The 17,084-nt window shown below is 35.5% G+C and overlaps 3 protein-coding genes and 2 long non-coding RNA genes across 10 annotated transcripts in view; 4 read left to right on the forward strand and 1 right to left on the reverse strand.

Annotated features, from left to right (window-relative positions):
* Nucleotides 1-1,567: 1,567 nt before the first annotated feature.
* LOC105127453 (uncharacterized) lies at nucleotides 1,568-4,664 on the forward strand. Its single transcript, XM_011028766.1, has 9 exons — nucleotides 1,568-1,774; nucleotides 2,132-2,213; nucleotides 2,320-2,442; nucleotides 2,532-2,586; nucleotides 2,705-2,836; nucleotides 2,967-3,578; nucleotides 3,685-3,831; nucleotides 3,950-4,000; nucleotides 4,086-4,664. The coding sequence occupies exons 2-9, from the start codon at nucleotides 2,134-2,136 to the stop codon at nucleotides 4,545-4,547; spliced, it is 1,662 nt and encodes a 553-aa protein (XP_011027068.1). The 5' UTR covers nucleotides 1,568-1,774; nucleotides 2,132-2,133; the 3' UTR covers nucleotides 4,548-4,664.
* LOC105127663 (uncharacterized) lies at nucleotides 4,615-6,156 on the forward strand. Its single transcript, XM_011029042.1, has 2 exons — nucleotides 4,615-4,666; nucleotides 5,642-6,156. The coding sequence occupies exons 1-2, from the start codon at nucleotides 4,615-4,617 to the stop codon at nucleotides 6,154-6,156; spliced, it is 567 nt and encodes a 188-aa protein (XP_011027344.1).
* A 1,162-nt stretch (nucleotides 6,157-7,318) lies between these two features.
* On the reverse strand, nucleotides 7,319-13,904 carry LOC105127454 (golgin subfamily B member 1-like). 4 transcript variants are annotated; one of them, XM_011028770.1, is made up of 5 exons: nucleotides 13,701-13,904; nucleotides 11,454-11,925; nucleotides 9,332-11,297; nucleotides 8,950-9,156; nucleotides 7,319-7,873 (listed from the first exon to the last, which is right to left on the reverse strand). In XM_011028770.1, the coding sequence occupies exons 2-5, from the start codon at nucleotides 11,822-11,824 to the stop codon at nucleotides 7,556-7,558; spliced, it is 2,862 nt and encodes a 953-aa protein (XP_011027072.1). In that variant the 5' UTR covers nucleotides 11,825-11,925; nucleotides 13,701-13,904; the 3' UTR covers nucleotides 7,319-7,555. The 4 variants fall into 4 exon arrangements, with proteins under 4 accessions (XP_011027072.1, XP_011027069.1, XP_011027070.1 ...); XM_011028767.1 differs by having other exon boundaries at nucleotides 9,332-11,300; XM_011028768.1 differs by lacking the exon at nucleotides 13,701-13,904 and adding an exon at nucleotides 13,414-13,637 and having other exon boundaries at nucleotides 9,332-11,300.
* A 2,255-nt stretch (nucleotides 13,905-16,159) lies between these two features.
* LOC105127457 (uncharacterized) overlaps nucleotides 16,160-17,084 on the forward strand; it is a 4,418-nt gene continuing 3,493 nt past the window's right edge. For all 3 annotated transcript variants that reach the window (XR_842635.1, XR_842637.1, XR_842636.1), the window contains exon 1: nucleotides 16,160-16,350. This is a non-coding gene — a long non-coding RNA (uncharacterized LOC105127457). The remainder of the gene's footprint in view (nucleotides 16,351-17,084) is intronic.
* Nucleotides 16,770-17,084, forward strand: part of LOC105127456 (uncharacterized) — a 1,989-nt gene continuing 1,674 nt past the window's right edge. Inside the window, exon 1 of the long non-coding RNA XR_842634.1 lies at nucleotides 16,770-17,077. This is a non-coding gene — a long non-coding RNA (uncharacterized LOC105127456). The remainder of the gene's footprint in view (nucleotides 17,078-17,084) is intronic.

The raw sequence follows: 17,084 nt of genomic DNA on the forward strand, positions 1-17,084 counted from the left end.
CAAAGAAAAAATCAACTTGAAAAATCACCTAAAATTAAAAAAATTAAAATAACAAGGACTTGAAAGATAATGAAATTGAAAATAATTTTTAATATAAAGTAATTAACTAAAATAAATGAATTGCAATTAAATCAAGAGGGGATAGATCTCAGACAAAAAAAATAAACGGAAGGTTTGTTGTGATTTTTGTATGGATATCACGCTTATTGAGATGTAGAGAGGGGAAAGGGAAAGAAAAAAAATCCAATAGGTGTGGAATCAAATGGAGCTATAATGCACACGCCGCCCCAATAGATAGTCAATGCGAAGCTAGAAAACACTCTTGAAGGCTATTTCAAGAAGGGCAAACCCGTCGCCCCTCGTGATTTCTCTCCTGGGCTAAAATCATTGGATGTGCCTTTTACGACCCGTGCTGGAATAACTTATTCCTGGGTAATTTATATGATGGCTGGTGTCTTACATGATGAACTATAGTAAAGTGGGGAATTTGGAGCTATGAAGGTGTGCTTTTAGCATGAAACAAAATATAGTATATTGATTTAATATACATATAACAATGAAAAATAAAAACTGCTATTTAGTTGTTTGAAAAATAAGAAAATATTACTAAAATGTTTGAAAATAATAATAAAATAGATTAAATATTCAAATCTATCTCCAGGATTGCTACCTAAAAACGAAAGCTGGACCTATAAAATCCATCGAAAAACTATATATTTAGCTCGATAGGGAATACAACTGGTTGTCCAAGGCTCCATCGATATTTATTTTAATGATTTAGAAAACGACTATTCAACCGTTGAGATTAGGAAGCATAAAAATAAATAAATAAATACTCAAGTTAGTTTTATAAGGTGATTAGGAGTGTTATTATTTTTTCAAAGTGTTTTTTATTTCAAAACAGATTAAAATATTTTTTTAGTTTTTAAAAAATTATCTTTAATATTAGCTTATTAAAATAATTTTAAAATATTAAAAATATATTTAAAATAAAAATAAAATTTTTAATTTTTTTAAAATACTTTTAAAATATAATACCAAACAATAACAACTTATTCATGGATTACTATCAACCTCCGAAGCAAAAGCAAGACCTATAAAAATCACCCAAAAGCAATTTATTTTGTCGAATGGGGAGCAGAGGTGGTGGCCCGAGGCCCCATCAATGGCCCACTACTGATAAAACTAAGAAGATTTGTTTGGGCTGGGATGTGGCTCGTATGGGTCTGGGCACACGAACTTTTTTTCCGGACGGATCGGAGGGGTTACCGGATGGGCCGGGACAAAGTGGCATTCCTAAGGGCTAAGATTGTGATTCCCGATGACGTGTCATTCAAAAGCAATCTGTTTGGTAATTGGTAGTATATTTTATATTAACTATAATTTTAAAAATACTTATTTAATAAAAAAAATCTAAATCTTAATTAAAAAAGAATACAATTTATATTAAATCTACCTTTTCAAACCAGGTAGTATATTTTATATTAACTATAATTTAAAAAATACTTATTTAATAAAAAAAATCAAAATCTTAATTAAAAAAGAATTCAATTTATATTAAATCGACCTTTTCAAACTAAACTGTAAAAACTAGCGCAATGACGAACGACAAATGGCCTCCGGGTAGTGTAACTCACGAATGTATCAGCAGAGGGCTTTCGTTTTCGCAGAAACACTGAAACTGAGATTCATTAGATTGGACTCTCACTTTTGTTTTCAGATACTTTCGCTGTCTCTTCTTCACCGTGCGCCACCTTCTCCTCTAACACACCAGGTGCGTGCTTTCTTATATAGCAGACTGGCTGCTCAAATATCATTTAGGTTATTCTCGTGTCACGTTTCCTTTCTGGATACATGTTCAATCACTTTAATTTCGCTAAATAAACATGGGTTTTATAGTTAATTACGTTTTGATTTGCGGGTTTTTCTTTTGAGGGATATTTTGTTCATGCTTTAATGCAGAGTGTAATTCAAATTGTGGATTTCTTATTGTTTTTTGGATTGCATTAACGTCTCCTTCGGCTGTTTTTTGTCAGAAATAACTGAATTTATGAGAATAAATGCATGAAACTGGAATGAGATAAGCTTTTTATTTGAAAAATTGTTTTAACGGCGATGTTAATCATCACAGTGATGGATGGTGGTGAAGATTCCCAAGAAAGTCCAAGTGTTAATGCAGCGGCTGCATCAAGTTCCGATAACGCAGAGCCAAGGTTTGTTAAAATCTATTGAATAGTTGGTTGTTTCACTTAAAACCGGTGCTTTGAGGTGTTTTTAACAATGATTACTTGGCATATTTTTGTGTTTACTGTATCCCAGTGCCTCGCAGACTGGAGCACAATGCAATTCCCTTGAGAAACGCAAGCAGAAGGCAAATGAAATAGAGGTGGACGAATCCTGCACGTCAAAAAAGCGGCCTCACAACAGCTTCATTGAATACTAGTGAGTTTGGGAAGAATAAAAAGTTGATCCCTTTATTAGGCAACTTGTATTTTGTTTGTGTTAACTATGATGAGTGTTTGTGATTCTAGCTTGAGCAAAGGACTGGATGGAGAGAGGGAAAATGGGGGGAAGAAGAAATTGAAGGTACAAGAAGTTTGAAGTAAGCTTTTCTGCATGAAATTTAGATGTCACGACTGCTTCAACAGAATATTTCAATTGTGTTTATTGGTTTATCGGTTGGGGGTGGGGGATTTGGATTCAGGCTCCAAAGAATGTCGCAAAGCAATGGAAGTCACTCCCAGAGGAGGAGAAGAGACCATTCCAAGATGCAGTGAAAGATGCTTGGAAAAATCATGTAAAAGAGAGAGGTGAGCGCCCTGAAGCACCAAAGAAGGTAATTTGGGTTGGGGCTTGCCTGCTGAAAATTATGAAGATTTAACTAGTTGTCCAAATATGATTTTTAATTTTGATCTTGGGCAAAGCATAAGTGCCATAACTTTTTAACGGTACATTTGACCATCCAGGCATATCTTGATTCCCGGTGTTCGTTGAGAAAGTTTGCAGTGGTTGTCAAAATGTTTGATCAAGATCAGATTCAAGCAGTTAATGCTCTTGGACTTGCTGGGCTCTTGCATATTAAAAAGCAAAAAAGGAAGTTCCAAGTGATTGAAGATCTTGCTGCCAGGTTTGATATACAATCTTGTGAGTTAGAGGTTCATGGAGGGAGATTGAAATTAACTCCTGGTAAAGTCGAGTGGCTGTTGGGTCTGCCATCATCTGGGCTTAGCGTGGAGCAATTTATTGGAAATGACGAGGATGTCCGCATGATGTACAACCTTGGTTCAGATCGAATTCATGCTGGTCAGCTGGGGGATAGTTTGGCTTCAATCCCTGCCAGTCCTGAGTTTCAAGCAAAATTCCTTTTGTATGCCATCTCTACTGTGATACGGCCAAGCACATCTGTATATGTTAGTCCATCATGCTTTGGCATCTTGAAAAATCTCTCAATTGTCTGCGCTCTCAATTGGGCAAAATATGCATTGGAGGGCCTTGTTAGTGGAATTAAGAAATATCGCGAGACCGATTTTGTGCCTAGCAAAGCTAAGCGGCTGACTGGGTGTCTTCTCATTTTAGAGGTATGATTGTATTGTTTGGTGGATTCGTTTATAGACTTCTGATGCGCACAACTTCAAATTAGTTGTGATCTTGCTTCTCTATAGTTACACTTGCATTTTTGTGCAGATCTTTTACTTGGAGCATGTCAATGTTGGCCAAATTAAAATACCAAGAGCAAGTGGACTAGCACCTCGGATTTGTGATTGGGATGAAGATGCCAAAAGTCTCGTGTTTGAGAAGGTATACAAGCTTGGAGGTATGGACAGTGATAAGGTAGGTATTATAGCACCTTTCTCAAATTCGTGCTTTCCATTTACCCTACTAAACATCTTACAAACTCTGGAATTTCTTTAATGAACAACCTCTTTTTTTTTTTCTTCCTGAAAAATAGGTTGAACTGGATACGAGAGGTGTTTCCGCTATGGCATCACACAGTGTTACGGTGAGTTGTAAGATGCTCCCTTCTATGATGCATCATCTACCAATATAAACAAGCATTGACAATTGGGGTTTGTTTCGTGCTGCAGGTTGCAAAGAATAAAGAACTTGTTGAATTGCGTAAAGATATGGTGAAACTTCGAGAGGATGTGATGTTTTACATGGAGAAAATGAGTGCTGACATGGCCAGATTTAAGGAGACTGTTCTGTCAGCAATAGCTGGGAAGCAAGTGTGCCTACTTGTACCATCAGAACATATTCAACCTTCACATCCCAATGATGATAGTCGAGAGGCTGAGCATGAGGACGCCCCTGAAGTTCCTACTGAAGCGATACCTGAGCAAACTGTCCAGACTCCGCCTGGTAAAACGCCTACTGATGAACACTCGCCCAAGGATAAGTTAGGGGTTGTTTTGTGTTCAAGACAGCCTCGCCTCGGTGCTTTGAAGGATTCTGTTGATTCCCATGCCAATGGGAATATTGCAGCACATGGAACTGGGGAAAAAACGGTTTTGACCTTTGATTTATCAGTAGGGAGGATTGATTATTAACATGGCATGATTTATGATACAACTGTGGGTGGAATTGATACTGTCATGCAGGGCCTTAGATGCAATAATGGATGGGATTGCTATTTGCAATGCTGCACGTTGCTTCATTGTTGGCAAAGGTGGGATTTGAACTCAAAAGTCGCTCTGTTGCTCTGCTAGAATCGACCACTGAGCTCGGTATGGCTGTATACCACCCCGACGTTTTTTTCTTTTATTTTTTGATAGAAGTAACAACTAATTTTACGTGTATGAAAGAGAGAGCAATGTGATCTGAGGCCGCTAACCATTAATTTAGAGGGAAAGAAATATCTATTATGGGTAGTCATGGGTGTGAAGCCTCTTCAGGCCCAAGACTAGCCTGAGCCCGAGACGGATGTGCTTATATAGGCCTGTCTACTTTGCAGACCAGGATCAGGTGCCTGCCTCTCTCTCTGTTTTCATGGTTAAAACGTATAACCAACCTACTTTTTTATTCAACAGCTAATTGGAGAACTCGATGATGAACATGGACGCTTTCCTGTGACTAATTATAGGCAGTAATATGTGCTTTACTACCAGAGCTGGATCATTGGAAAATGCCACTAATTCTCATACTTTTGAAGCTTGAATCGTGTTGTTCAAAAATAAGAAAAGGTGAGAGCGCAATATTGTGGCATAGGACCGAGAAAAAGAAAAAGAAGAGGCTATTTTCATATGGGTTCCACAACTCAGTAAGTGAGATGTAATATCATTGTTAACTCGGAGGACAAGAGGCATCTAAAATAGCCCCATATTAAAATTATGCTCCATCTTTGGAAAGGGATGCCGCCTAATTTCTTTTCAAGTCTCGGAATCTGTAACAGTTAGAAGATAGCGTTTCACGACTGAAAGTGAAAGGGATCCCCTCTTCTTTCTCAAAGTAACCCACTTACACTGCCACAAATGCTTGCCTTTATCGAAAGCAAAACCATTTTAAGTGATCCTTTATGTCTCCTCTTCTTTATATCCTAGCAAAACCAATAATATATATGCATGACCTCGACACGAAGACTAGCTAGAACCAAGATAACATTTTTCGATGAGGAGAACAAGCTCTCTGATCCTTTTCATTGTAGCCATTACAAATTCTTCTCTGGGCATTTTAAACGCCACGAATGTCACCCTCCAAGGATCGTCATCAAAAAATTGTTCATATTCAATTGAGATTGAAACTACTTGTGCTCCATCTGCCGAAACTAAAGACCACATCAGTGTTAGGTTCAGTGATTCTGCAGGGAACTTGATCATAGTGAAGCATCTAAAGAACCCCAAGCTGTTATATGCTCGGAAGGGTTTTAAGAAACAAGGTGGTGCGTATGGAGGATTTGAAAGATGTGCCATAGACTTGTTTGAGGCAAGTGGAACGTGCATGAAGCGAAGTGTGTGCTCATTGTACCTTAAGAAAGTTGGTAATGATGATTGGAGACCAGGCTGGGTCAAGGTGCTTCATCAAGAAAGCAGCGGTGCTTTAGTACCAGTTTCTTATATGTTCTATTTTAGAACATTTGTGCCTGAAAATGTCTGGTATGGCTTGGATTATTGTCATTCTAAAGAAGGTTTTATGCCTCACTTTGCAACCTTTGAAACCTAATGTACTCTGGCATAGCTCTTATCTTAATGTAATATATTTTTTCTATAAATATGACCTTATAATTCTAACTCGTTGCTCGATTTTAAAAATGAAAAACATTTCTAAGTTAATTTTTCTAGCACTAACTGGAAGTTCTAGTGACTACCTGACAAGGATGGAGAGTACTTTTCAAAATCACACACACGTATACTTAATGTTTATGTTATAATACTAGTTATTTTTTAAAGTATTTTTTATTTAAAAATATATTATTTTTAATATCAGCAAATCAAAAACTATATAGTATTTTTTATTTAAAAATATATTATTTAAAATATTATTTTTAATATAGCAAATCAAAAACTATCTGAAAATATTAAAAAATATTAATTTAAAAAAATTATTATTATTTTTTAAAAAATTAAAATACTAAAAAAAAATATTAATTTGAAAAAAATTATTATTATTTTTTAAAAAAATTATAACACAGACAAACAAACTTTTGCTTCAAAACCGGTCCATGTTACTTTTAGAAAATTAGAGGAAAATACAATTAAGTTCTGTGGCCCGTCGAACTCTTTTTCTATAGAATCTCGGAGCATTTGCTTAGCCTCTGTTTTACATAATGTCTGCCTCTATCCTCCCGCAGAAGGACGGTGTGGAATCCAGCCAGAGATGCAGCAAACTTAACAAACCTTTTTAGCCATTTCTAGGTGGTGCGCCACATTCATCTAAGTATAAAATCTAATGCTATACAATTAATGGCAAGGACACCAACAATTACACAACGTCGGCTCCTAACGAATTCCATTACAAGCAACAACACGAATGTGTCAACAATTAAACAAAATCCCAGTGTTTTAGGGATACGTCATTGTGGAAAAGATGCTACCATCGTCAGACTGTGACTTGCTGATTCTAGGTTGGATCCTGAGGTCCCAATGTATTTGCCAGCAAATTTTTAGCAAGGGAATCGAGATTAAATAATTAGTTCAAGATGAGATCAGAACATCTTGAAGCTTAAAACCAAACACCAGACAATAAGTATACTGTACTCTTACAAAAATTTAGAAACAAATTGGCAAGATAGAAAATCGACCATGGAATCAGAACCCATTCCTCCTGCTCCTGGCATTACACAGTGAACAAGCTGAACCACGCACAGACACTGGTACAGAGAGAGAATTAAAATTGCAAAGATCTATTCATAGTTATAAAGGAACGAGGAAACCAACTACGTATACACAATGAATCATAGTGTGTAGATTTTTCGAAGCTTCAACATTTTACCCATCAAAGCTTGCAGTAAGGAAATGAAGTATAAGAAATGTAAAGAAGCCCCAAGAACACAATTTCAAACTATAAACAGTACGTGCCTGCACACCCTACCCCAGAAAAAAAAAAAGTTGTTCCCACGCAATCATTCTAGCAAGAATTCTCGCGTACAACTAGGACTGCCAAGGAGATCAAAAGGCCTGCTACCTAGGGTGTCTTTCAAGATTGTGATCTGACCTTCTTTAAGAAGACTATCTTCATCTAGGGCCTCTATCTTCTTCTTCAATACATTAATCTCTGAATTCAATAGCATATCCTGCTCTTTGTACTGCTTAACTTCCTCCCACATCATATCTCTCTCCTGTGAAACTTTGGCCAATACCCCCCTAGTTGTTGCTAATTCCTTTGCGGATGCTTGGAGGTCACTTTGAAGTCGATCTACATTCTCATCCTTCTTCAGCATCTGTTAAAAAAGACAAAAACATTACTTACACTATAGGACTGCAAAAAGCCAAGACAAAAAAAATAATAAGACAGCTGTAGTTACCGACAAGCTCTATTTCTTATGAGATATAATTATTAAGGAAAAAACAAGAAAATTCAAATGTTCTAACTGTACACTGGTAACCAAATCTTAAGGCATAACAATAGCTCCCAAGTAATGAAGTTACAAAGAGACATCATACAGCAAATCGGGTACAACACTTCATTATACTTCTTTGCTGATTTCTCCAAACTTAAAATACAAGTAAAAAAATTCAAATTATTACTGGTCTGACAAACTGCTGTGCCAAAAGATCATATGTTGCTGGCTTGTGGTATCCTAAAAAAAGTAAATTTAAAAGAAAAAAATTTTAAATTGTTTTAGTGGCAATTGTTTTCATGCTATATGACAAAAAAAATGCAAAGCCGATCGCAATATGGACCAAAGAATAAAAAGGCGTGAACAAGTCAGTGAAGTCAAAGATGTCCATCATAACAAAGTTAGTTTTCAATGTACATTAACATTGAATCATGCCATGGCAAAGAAACTAAACTGAAAGCAAAAACAACAAAAAGCAGGCATTTAAAATAACAAATTTTATATTGTTTTAAAATTAAAGGATAATGATTGACACCAAACTGGTTTTAAGAATGGCAATCAAAAACAATCGTGGAAAAATGAGGGCAGAAAATGACCTCATGCCAGTTTCACCATTTATCGAAAATTAAGGAAATTGCTAAGAACTTTGAATCATCACAGGCTACACAAGGCCAGCACATCACTACACCTCCACAACAGAGATTTCAGCTTACAGAAGCCCAACTCACCAAAATCACAGGTTAGGCAATCATGCATGGAAAAGAGCTTAGGGAACATTACGAGCTGATCAAATCAACCCAGAATTCAACCCGTCAAGTTGAAGCATCATCTTACAATTAAGTGTTTTTGTACATGCATTTTGCACAAGCAATGTTGGCAAAGCACCCTGTGTAAATGAACATATAAAGTGATATGTAACGTAAGATTTTTGCTGCAGAGTTGGTATCTAGGAATACCTGAAGGTCAAGATTTTTCAGCTGATGAGATACACAAGCAAGGTTATCCAGTGCATTCCCGACTTCACATCGGAGGATGTCATTGCCTCTCACTGCTGCTGCTATTTCAGCTTGCAACTGCTCGACCTCCGACTCTTTGAAGTACAGCTTCTCTCTTAACAGACTTGTAAGCAAAGTTTCAGCTTTAAGCTCGAATCTCAAAGATTCCTGTGAAGATGAAAGAGAACATCAATAATAGCACCAAGGGTTGAATGCAAGTTTATGGACAGTAAAATTTTTAATACCCAAATTAAAGATCAAATGAAAATATTTGCATCATGACCATCACCCACAGAAGTCAAAAGAACACATGCTACAAGAACAGATTTAAACAGCAACCTACCTCTGAAGTATGATTTAGTTTCTCAGAGCCGTTGACATTACTGCTTGGGGAATGAGATTTTGAAGCACCAGGATTGGACTTCTCCTGAAGTAAAGAAGATATTGTCTGCAAACTCCTTGTTAGGCTTTCAGTTCCACGCTTAAAGCCCTGAACTTTCATATCAGATTCAACAACAAACTGCCCATCTAAACCATTCCCCAAAACTTCCATACCCTGCTTAAATTCTTGAAAGTGGCCCATTTTCCCTTTGATGTATTCCATTAACTTAGCAGAAAGCTGGATGCTCTCATTTAACAAAGACAATCCTTGATTTTGCAGGCAGCAAACACGTGTCCACATTTCCTTATCTAGCTTGAAAGTTAAAGCACCAACCTCTTCACCATTACCCTTTAAGCGCTTCAATAAGTTTATATTCTCATGTCGAAGGGAATCAATTTCATGCCTATAAGATTCCACTTCCCTCCTGAGAGTCAGTTCAACTCCTGTCAACCTCATTTGCTCCATTTGCATTTGTGTCACATGCTTATCAAACTTGTCAAATGATGTCTTCTTCTCAATATCCTCACTAAATTTTTCCCGCAACCCCCCAATTGTCCTCTCTTGATCGCTGCAGGTTCTTAATAATCTTGTTATGGATTTATGCAAATCCTTGCACTCCTTGTTCTTCTCTTCAAAATTCCTTTTAATACAATCTAAATCTTCTTCAGCCACCGCATACTTGTTTTGCAGCTCAGAAAGATTGTGCTTCAGATCTTGATTCTCATCACTCACTTCCTCCACCTTTGAAGTCAGGTGCCTGAGTTGTTGCTCAGAATATGTTATCACACTTTTGTTTTCCGCTTCCCGCTCACTAAAAGAAGATACTTCCCTCTGGAGTGAAACGTTATGCTCTGCAAGCTCCCTAACCCGTTCACGAAGCCTTTGCTCTTCTAGCTGGTATTTTTCAAGCTTTGATGACCAGTCACTCGACCTTCTGTCTAATTCTTTCTCCAGAGCTGTCTGCAATTCACTCTTCTCCTTCTCTAATCTTCGGTTCCTTGCCTCCCATTCTGTGTTCGCTAATCGAAAACCTTCCTTGGCAGAATCCCTGTCAGCAATTTGAGATTTCAGAAGACCTGAAAGTTCAATTGCCAAGCTTATCTTATCCTCTCTTAAGCTTTGAATAGTTTGCATCAACAGTGGAACATCAAATCCACTATCTTGGAGAAAGCTTTCCTGCTCAAGCTCTTCAGAAAGAAGGGCAATCCTCTCCTTGGCTTCTTTAGATCTTCGTTGTAGTTCAACATCTACCATGTCATCACTACCAACAGAGTTCACATCCCCAAAATCATCTCCAAGGAAGTAATTTTGTTTCTGAAAACCTGAGAAATCATCACCATTGTAACCGTTAATGGTTTCACAAGGTTCCTCCAATGAGTAGCTTTTTCGGGCAGGAACATCCATGTATGAATTCGTTGATCCACCGTAGACATCTTCAATTGTGATAGGAATGTCACGGTCATAACTCTTAGAACTTGATTTTGGATAAGCACGAGCCTGGGAGAGCCTCTCCATGACATTCCTTGCAAGTTTCTGTGGAGACTCGTGGCCAAATCCCTTATCCACCCAATTTCTTGAAGAAAACTTCTGTCGAGTCCCTCTATATTCCCGAAACGAGTGAGACCTGGGCTTATCTTTGATGTTATCTGCTGGTGAAGCAGGGGCTGTGTATTGAACTCGTGGAGGAAGTCTTCCACCAGCATTTCCACTTCCAGTAAAATTTCTCTGTGAGCAGTTTTTGGGCTTGCTCATTTCCTGCTCCTGTTCTCCATCAATGTAGCGATCCACAATTTTACTTGAGACATTACTAGAAGAAGAATTTCCTGACGAATCATAATGAGATTTGGAATGACCAGATCTCTCTAGTCCAGTAGCTGCCACTTCAAATCGCTTTGTCTTGGCTCGCCTCTCAGGAGTAAGATTGCGCCTACTGTCATAAATCAGAAAAAGTTTGAATTAATCTCAAGAAGCAATTCAAATAAAAATTGCACAGAAGAGCTATGCAAACAAGCTTGTATTTAACATCATTAAATGGTGTCAATGAATCCTTATAACTTGATGTTAATGAGATCAAAAGTCTCACCGAGATGAGTGATCATGTTGCTGATGAGCACCACTGGAACTGCTAGAAGAAGATATAGTTTCATCATTTGTACAAGAAAAATTCATCTGGCCCGTCCCATCATCAAGAAAGGCAGCTGATGACAACGAGCGGCTCCTTCTAAGACCCGAACTGTTGCTTGGGATCTGGCTATCATATGTTTGCTTTCCAGATTTTGAAAGTAGTCCCCTGGGGCTCCAAAAATTACACTGAGCATTATCATTATCTTGATTGTTTGGTTTACCTTCCAATGGTGCCTCCCAATAAACTTGCTTATCTGCTGACAGTGGAGAACTGGTATTGTTGTTTCCATCATTGGAGGAAGAAGATCTGAAAAAGAATAGTTTCTTCATCTGTCTATCTCAAACTAGAACTGCTATTTGTAGCTCATGAAAAATGGTAGCTCACAATCCTGTGCTTTATCAATCTTCAGACAGAAGGGATCTCACTGAACCTGAAATTACATTATGTAAGAAATTAGAAGGGGAAACCTGGATTAAAATCTTACAAAGAAATATCTTAAGAGGAATGCAGCAACTCATACACAAATAATGATCATTGATATTACTCGATACACACATAATGATCATTGAGATTACTGAAGAGCGTGAACGAATATAAAGCAAATAAAAGGACAATGGTCATTAGTCCACAAACTACACAGTACGCACACCTCATGGCACATTCACTAAGCTAGGATTCCAGTCCCCCACCCACACACACAAGCCAACCCATCAAGATTAAGATATCTTAAAAAGTGGAAAGAAAGCACACAACAAGGTGGTATAATTATGATTCGTACCGGAAAACCCTCAAAGCATAAATAAACAGGTTTGGTACTCCAAACCATCACGTTAACAGGTACAAAAACCCAATTAACAATTTGAGAAGCCTGAGATACATATAGCCAAAAAAAACATGACAGTCCTGTACCAAAAATACATAACTGAAACTAATTTCAAACCCCAGATCCAGAAGATGGTCAGATTCAATTGCTATAATAAATACTTGAATTAAAACAATAAGTTTAGAGTACTTCTTTGCCCTTCATTCAAAATCAAACGGGCAAACACGAACAAAATAAAAAAATAAAAAACAGAGAACCTAGAGCATTCATGAATAAATAACTTTCTCGGATAATTATTCATCAAGGGCCAACGGATTTCACATAGCAACACAATATCGACACCCACACGCACAAGCAGAAAATAAATGAATACTTAGAGAAAAAAACATGTCAGTTATTTAATGTAGAAGAAACAATAAACACGACAGCAGACATCAAATTCAGCAATATAAATTTGCATTAATTAATAAAAAAAAAAACAGAGAACAGAAAAAAAACGATTATCAAATGCATGTGTCAGGGCTTGTGATCAAATCCTTAGCACTGAGCTATGCCTTAAAAATACCAGACTACCCTCATCATTTTCAATTCTCAAAAACCCTAAAAAAAATCTCGTCTCCACTCTAACCACCACCCTTTAAAAAATTACACAAATCTGACACGAAGAATCTAATATTATACAAGCCTTTAATAATCAAACAACATCGTGCTTAGCGAAAAAGAAGATTCAATGACAATTCTAGAGAAAGTAAAGTGCAGAAGAAAAGAACAGATAAGGAGATGACACTGTTTAGAGACTGATAAACAGAGAAAAAGAAAAGAAAAATGGTTAAATCACTTATTTAAAGAAAAAGGAAAAAACACTTATTGGCTGCTGAGAAGCTAATGAAAAAAGGAAAGAAAGGGACAAATTAAAATTGAAAAATCACACAGTTGCCGGTACTTGAAAATTTAACGAAAAAATAAACACATGCACCTGAACAATTTTCTTGCTCTATCCTTTCCCATTCCTTTGTTTTCCAAGAAACCAAACAGAATCAAGAAACAAAGAAAGGAAATTAAAAAGCGAAGAAAGAAAAAGAAAGCTTCACTTACAAAAAAGTTCACTGTTCTCAATTTTCCTCTCGCTTTGCTAACGGTCAAAAGCATCTAATGACACTTCGGTCCATTAAAAAGAAACCAAAAGCAAATTAAATGATTGAAATCTATTTTTTGAAATTGTCATCTACGAATTAATTAACTTGCCATTAAGATAGAAACTACAGTGATTAGTGAATAATAAATCAGTTTCCTCAGACAGATTTCAAAATTCAAAAGTATTTATGAAAAAGTCCAATCACGAAACCGAAAATTAAGGGAGGTTTTATATAACCGAATCTTACAGGGCCGCCTGTGTGTGACGGCGTCAAAGGCCGGCTTTGAGGCACTGAGAGAACTGACAGTGACCGGGAGGGTTGTTTTTTTTTAGTGTCAATAATCAGAATGGAGATAGTAGAGGAGAAAGGCGTTGCAGTTTGGGGCCAGTGAGAAAGTGAAGTGATATTGATTTTGACTCTGAGGGGAACTTGTGAGAAAAAGAGAGGGGCTACCAGGGGAAAGAGAGGTTAAGTGAGGGGAGCAAGACAGAAATTGAGGGAGATACGGAGGGGTAATTTGGTCATAAAATAAAGAAATTTAAAATATTTGTCTGCCGCGGATAGAGCGGAAGAGGAGCGGGGGGGTTGTGGAATTTGGGATCCAGTGGACCCTTGGACAAGGTAGTTAAAGTGTGGACCCTTTAATAAATATCAAAGTTTCTCTTTGAATATCTAAATTACAATATCAATATATTTTTTTAAGTTATTTTGTAAGCGAACCAAAAATAGCAACCACGTAGAGGGAAAATCCTTGTTGTTGGATTTATGTAAAGAGTATGGTTTGTGTTTTTTATAATTATCATCACGTGTTTTCAAATTTATGTTGGTGTTAGGTTTATAATTTTTAGACTTGGTTAAGGGTGTAATTTGATTTATAATTTGAATTTGAGATTGATAGTTTTAACCTAACCTGGTTTTGTTTAATTTAATAAATTCTAATTAATTTTAAAAATAAGAAGCTTATTTAAAACTGAAACCACTTAGTTAATTAGTTAATTGAGTTTAATATACAAGTTATTAGTTTGGAAATATAGTTGTGGTAGTTAATTAGTTAATTGAGTTTAATATATAAGTTATTAATTTAGAAATATGGTTGTGGTTAATTTTTAAATAAGTTTTTTTATCAAAATAAATGTTAATAATTTTTTTAATTTTTAAAAATTATTTCTAATATTAGTATATCAAAATAATTTAAAAATACTAGAAATATATTAATTTAACATAAATAAAAAAATTTAATTTTTTTAAATATTTTTAAAATTCAGAAATAAATAGACTGTATATATAAATTAAAATATCAATATTTTAAAAAATTATTGGTGAACCAAAAATAGCAGCCACGTAGGAAAGAAAAACCTTTGTTGTTGAAGTCAACGTGTGAAATAGGGTAGATAGCACGACTTCGTTGGTTGTTTGATTTGAATTCGAGTATTGAAAAAAATTGATGATGTTGAAGACTGATTTTTAAAGGTTGTTTGGTCATCTAATTGACCCGGAGTTTTTTTTATTTCAAATTATTATTATTATTTACTTCTGTATAATTCTGCTATATTAATACCTAGAATTAATTTTTAAAAATAATATATATATACATATACATATATATATATATATATATTATTCTAATATATTTTTAAATAAAAAATAACTTAAAAAACAACTTCCACCATTATTTTACTGTTTCAGTTACCCTCTTGGGGATTGGAAAAACTGCATTGAAAAGTAAAAGTTTAAGCTTGGATCATGGGTCTGTGCATCTTCTTTTATGGCACATCATGACACGCATCATTAGTCTTTTTAACCACTGCAGGTATGATCATCATCCTTCTCCATGTCGAGGTGTCCATAATGATGATTGGCTTGAAAACTTAATATAACCGACATGAATTTAAGTATGTACGTGTAATTATGATTATTTTTAAAAATATTTTTATTTAAAGATATATTAAAATATTTTTAAAAAAATTATTTTAATAAAAAATATTAAATTAAAACTAAAAAATAAAAAAAAAACTGAAATAATAAAAAAAATATTATTTTACTGACAATTTTTTTATAAATAAACAAAACATTATTTTGTTAATCGAATTGAATTCATTTACTCATTTTCATTGTTGCATGAGAATTGAATTCCGTGCTTTATTAATTAGTTTATAGGCAAATAAAATTAATTTTTATTTTAAAAACTATTAATTTCATGTTTTTCCAAATGATTTTAAAAATTCTTGACGTGGGAACGTAAAATACATTGTAAATTATTTAAAAAATTATTTTTTTTACAAATGAAATATCCATTTAGAAAAATAATTGCAACTACATTACTAAATATATGCCAGGAAAACCGTCGGAAAAGGAAAGACATCAACACTAACCTAGACCAGGGTCATTAGCTATTGATGCATGTCTAGTCTAGTATTCAATTTTTTCCATGTATTTGAATGAAAGCAATTTCATTTCCATACAAATAATAGAGACTTAGACCCAGGTTGTTTTCGCTTGGACGTATGCAGCTGAGTGGATCGGATCATCTTCTACAGGGAGACTTTAAGGCCTAGAAAATCCAGCCCTATAATGAATTGATATACGTAAGGCCCGATTTTAAGCTAGCGTAAAATCCTTGTCCGCGTTTACATCACGTGAAAAAACACCAAATATGACCTGACTGTTATAAATACACCAAATATTACCTGGCAGATCACGAAAATCTCCTCCCTCTTCTTCTTCTTCTTTCTTTTCTCCCTTTTTCTTCGGACTCTTTTATGGTAGTTTCTTCTAGGGTCAGGGTTTCAGACCCGTCATGGGAAATTCCGATCCTAGAATACGAACGGGCTCTAGTCGAAGCACGCCAGCGAAAAAACAAAGCCTTCCACCTCTCTCTCTTAACGCCTGCCAAACGGTATTCATTCATCTCCTTGCAACTCTTTTTTTTTTATCTTTCTGTTATGGGTTAGGGTTTTGAAATTTTGATTTCGTGGATTTGTTTTAATATTAGCAGCAATTCAATTTGTATGATTACGGGTCCTTCGCACACAAACAGAAAGCAGGAGAAACACCGAAAACTTCTCTCTTTTTGCAATACTTTCAACCCTAATTATACAGTTAGGGTTTATGTGATGTCATTATTTTGTAATTGTCTTTCTCTTTATTTTCCTATAAAATAAAAGGCAATGCAACGAGGCTAGGATGATAATTTTGGATGGAAAATTTTGTATGTATTATTTTGTGGAACAAATTAATTGGTTATTTGGCAAGGCAATGAGGTGTTATATGCAAAAAGGGTTAATGGTGCATCTAGTGCCTCTGTTCTCTGGTTTTTCTTGTTTTGGTCCTTTTAGATAATTGTTCTGCACAGAATGCCTTTTATTGCAGCCATGACTTCTCATGTTCTTTACTTATGATCGTATGGTAAAAAGGGAATCCTAGCCTCACCGTGTTCCTTTTATTGAAATGCGTTGGAAATTAAGACTATGGTCAGGGTTTCTTTACTGTTATTGTTTTCTCATGATCTTCCTCTTTCTTTTTCTATAAAAAAAAAGGTAATGCACTGAGGCTAAGATGATATTTTTTAAGGAAAATTTAGTACATATTGTTTTAAGGAACACATTGATTGGTTATTTGGCAAGGCAATGA

The sequence above is a fragment of the Populus euphratica genome, unplaced genomic scaffold (genome assembly GCF_000495115.2).
Source record: "Populus euphratica unplaced genomic scaffold, PopEup_1.0 scaffold13.1, whole genome shotgun sequence".
NCBI lineage: Eukaryota > Viridiplantae > Streptophyta > Magnoliopsida > Malpighiales > Salicaceae > Populus > Populus euphratica.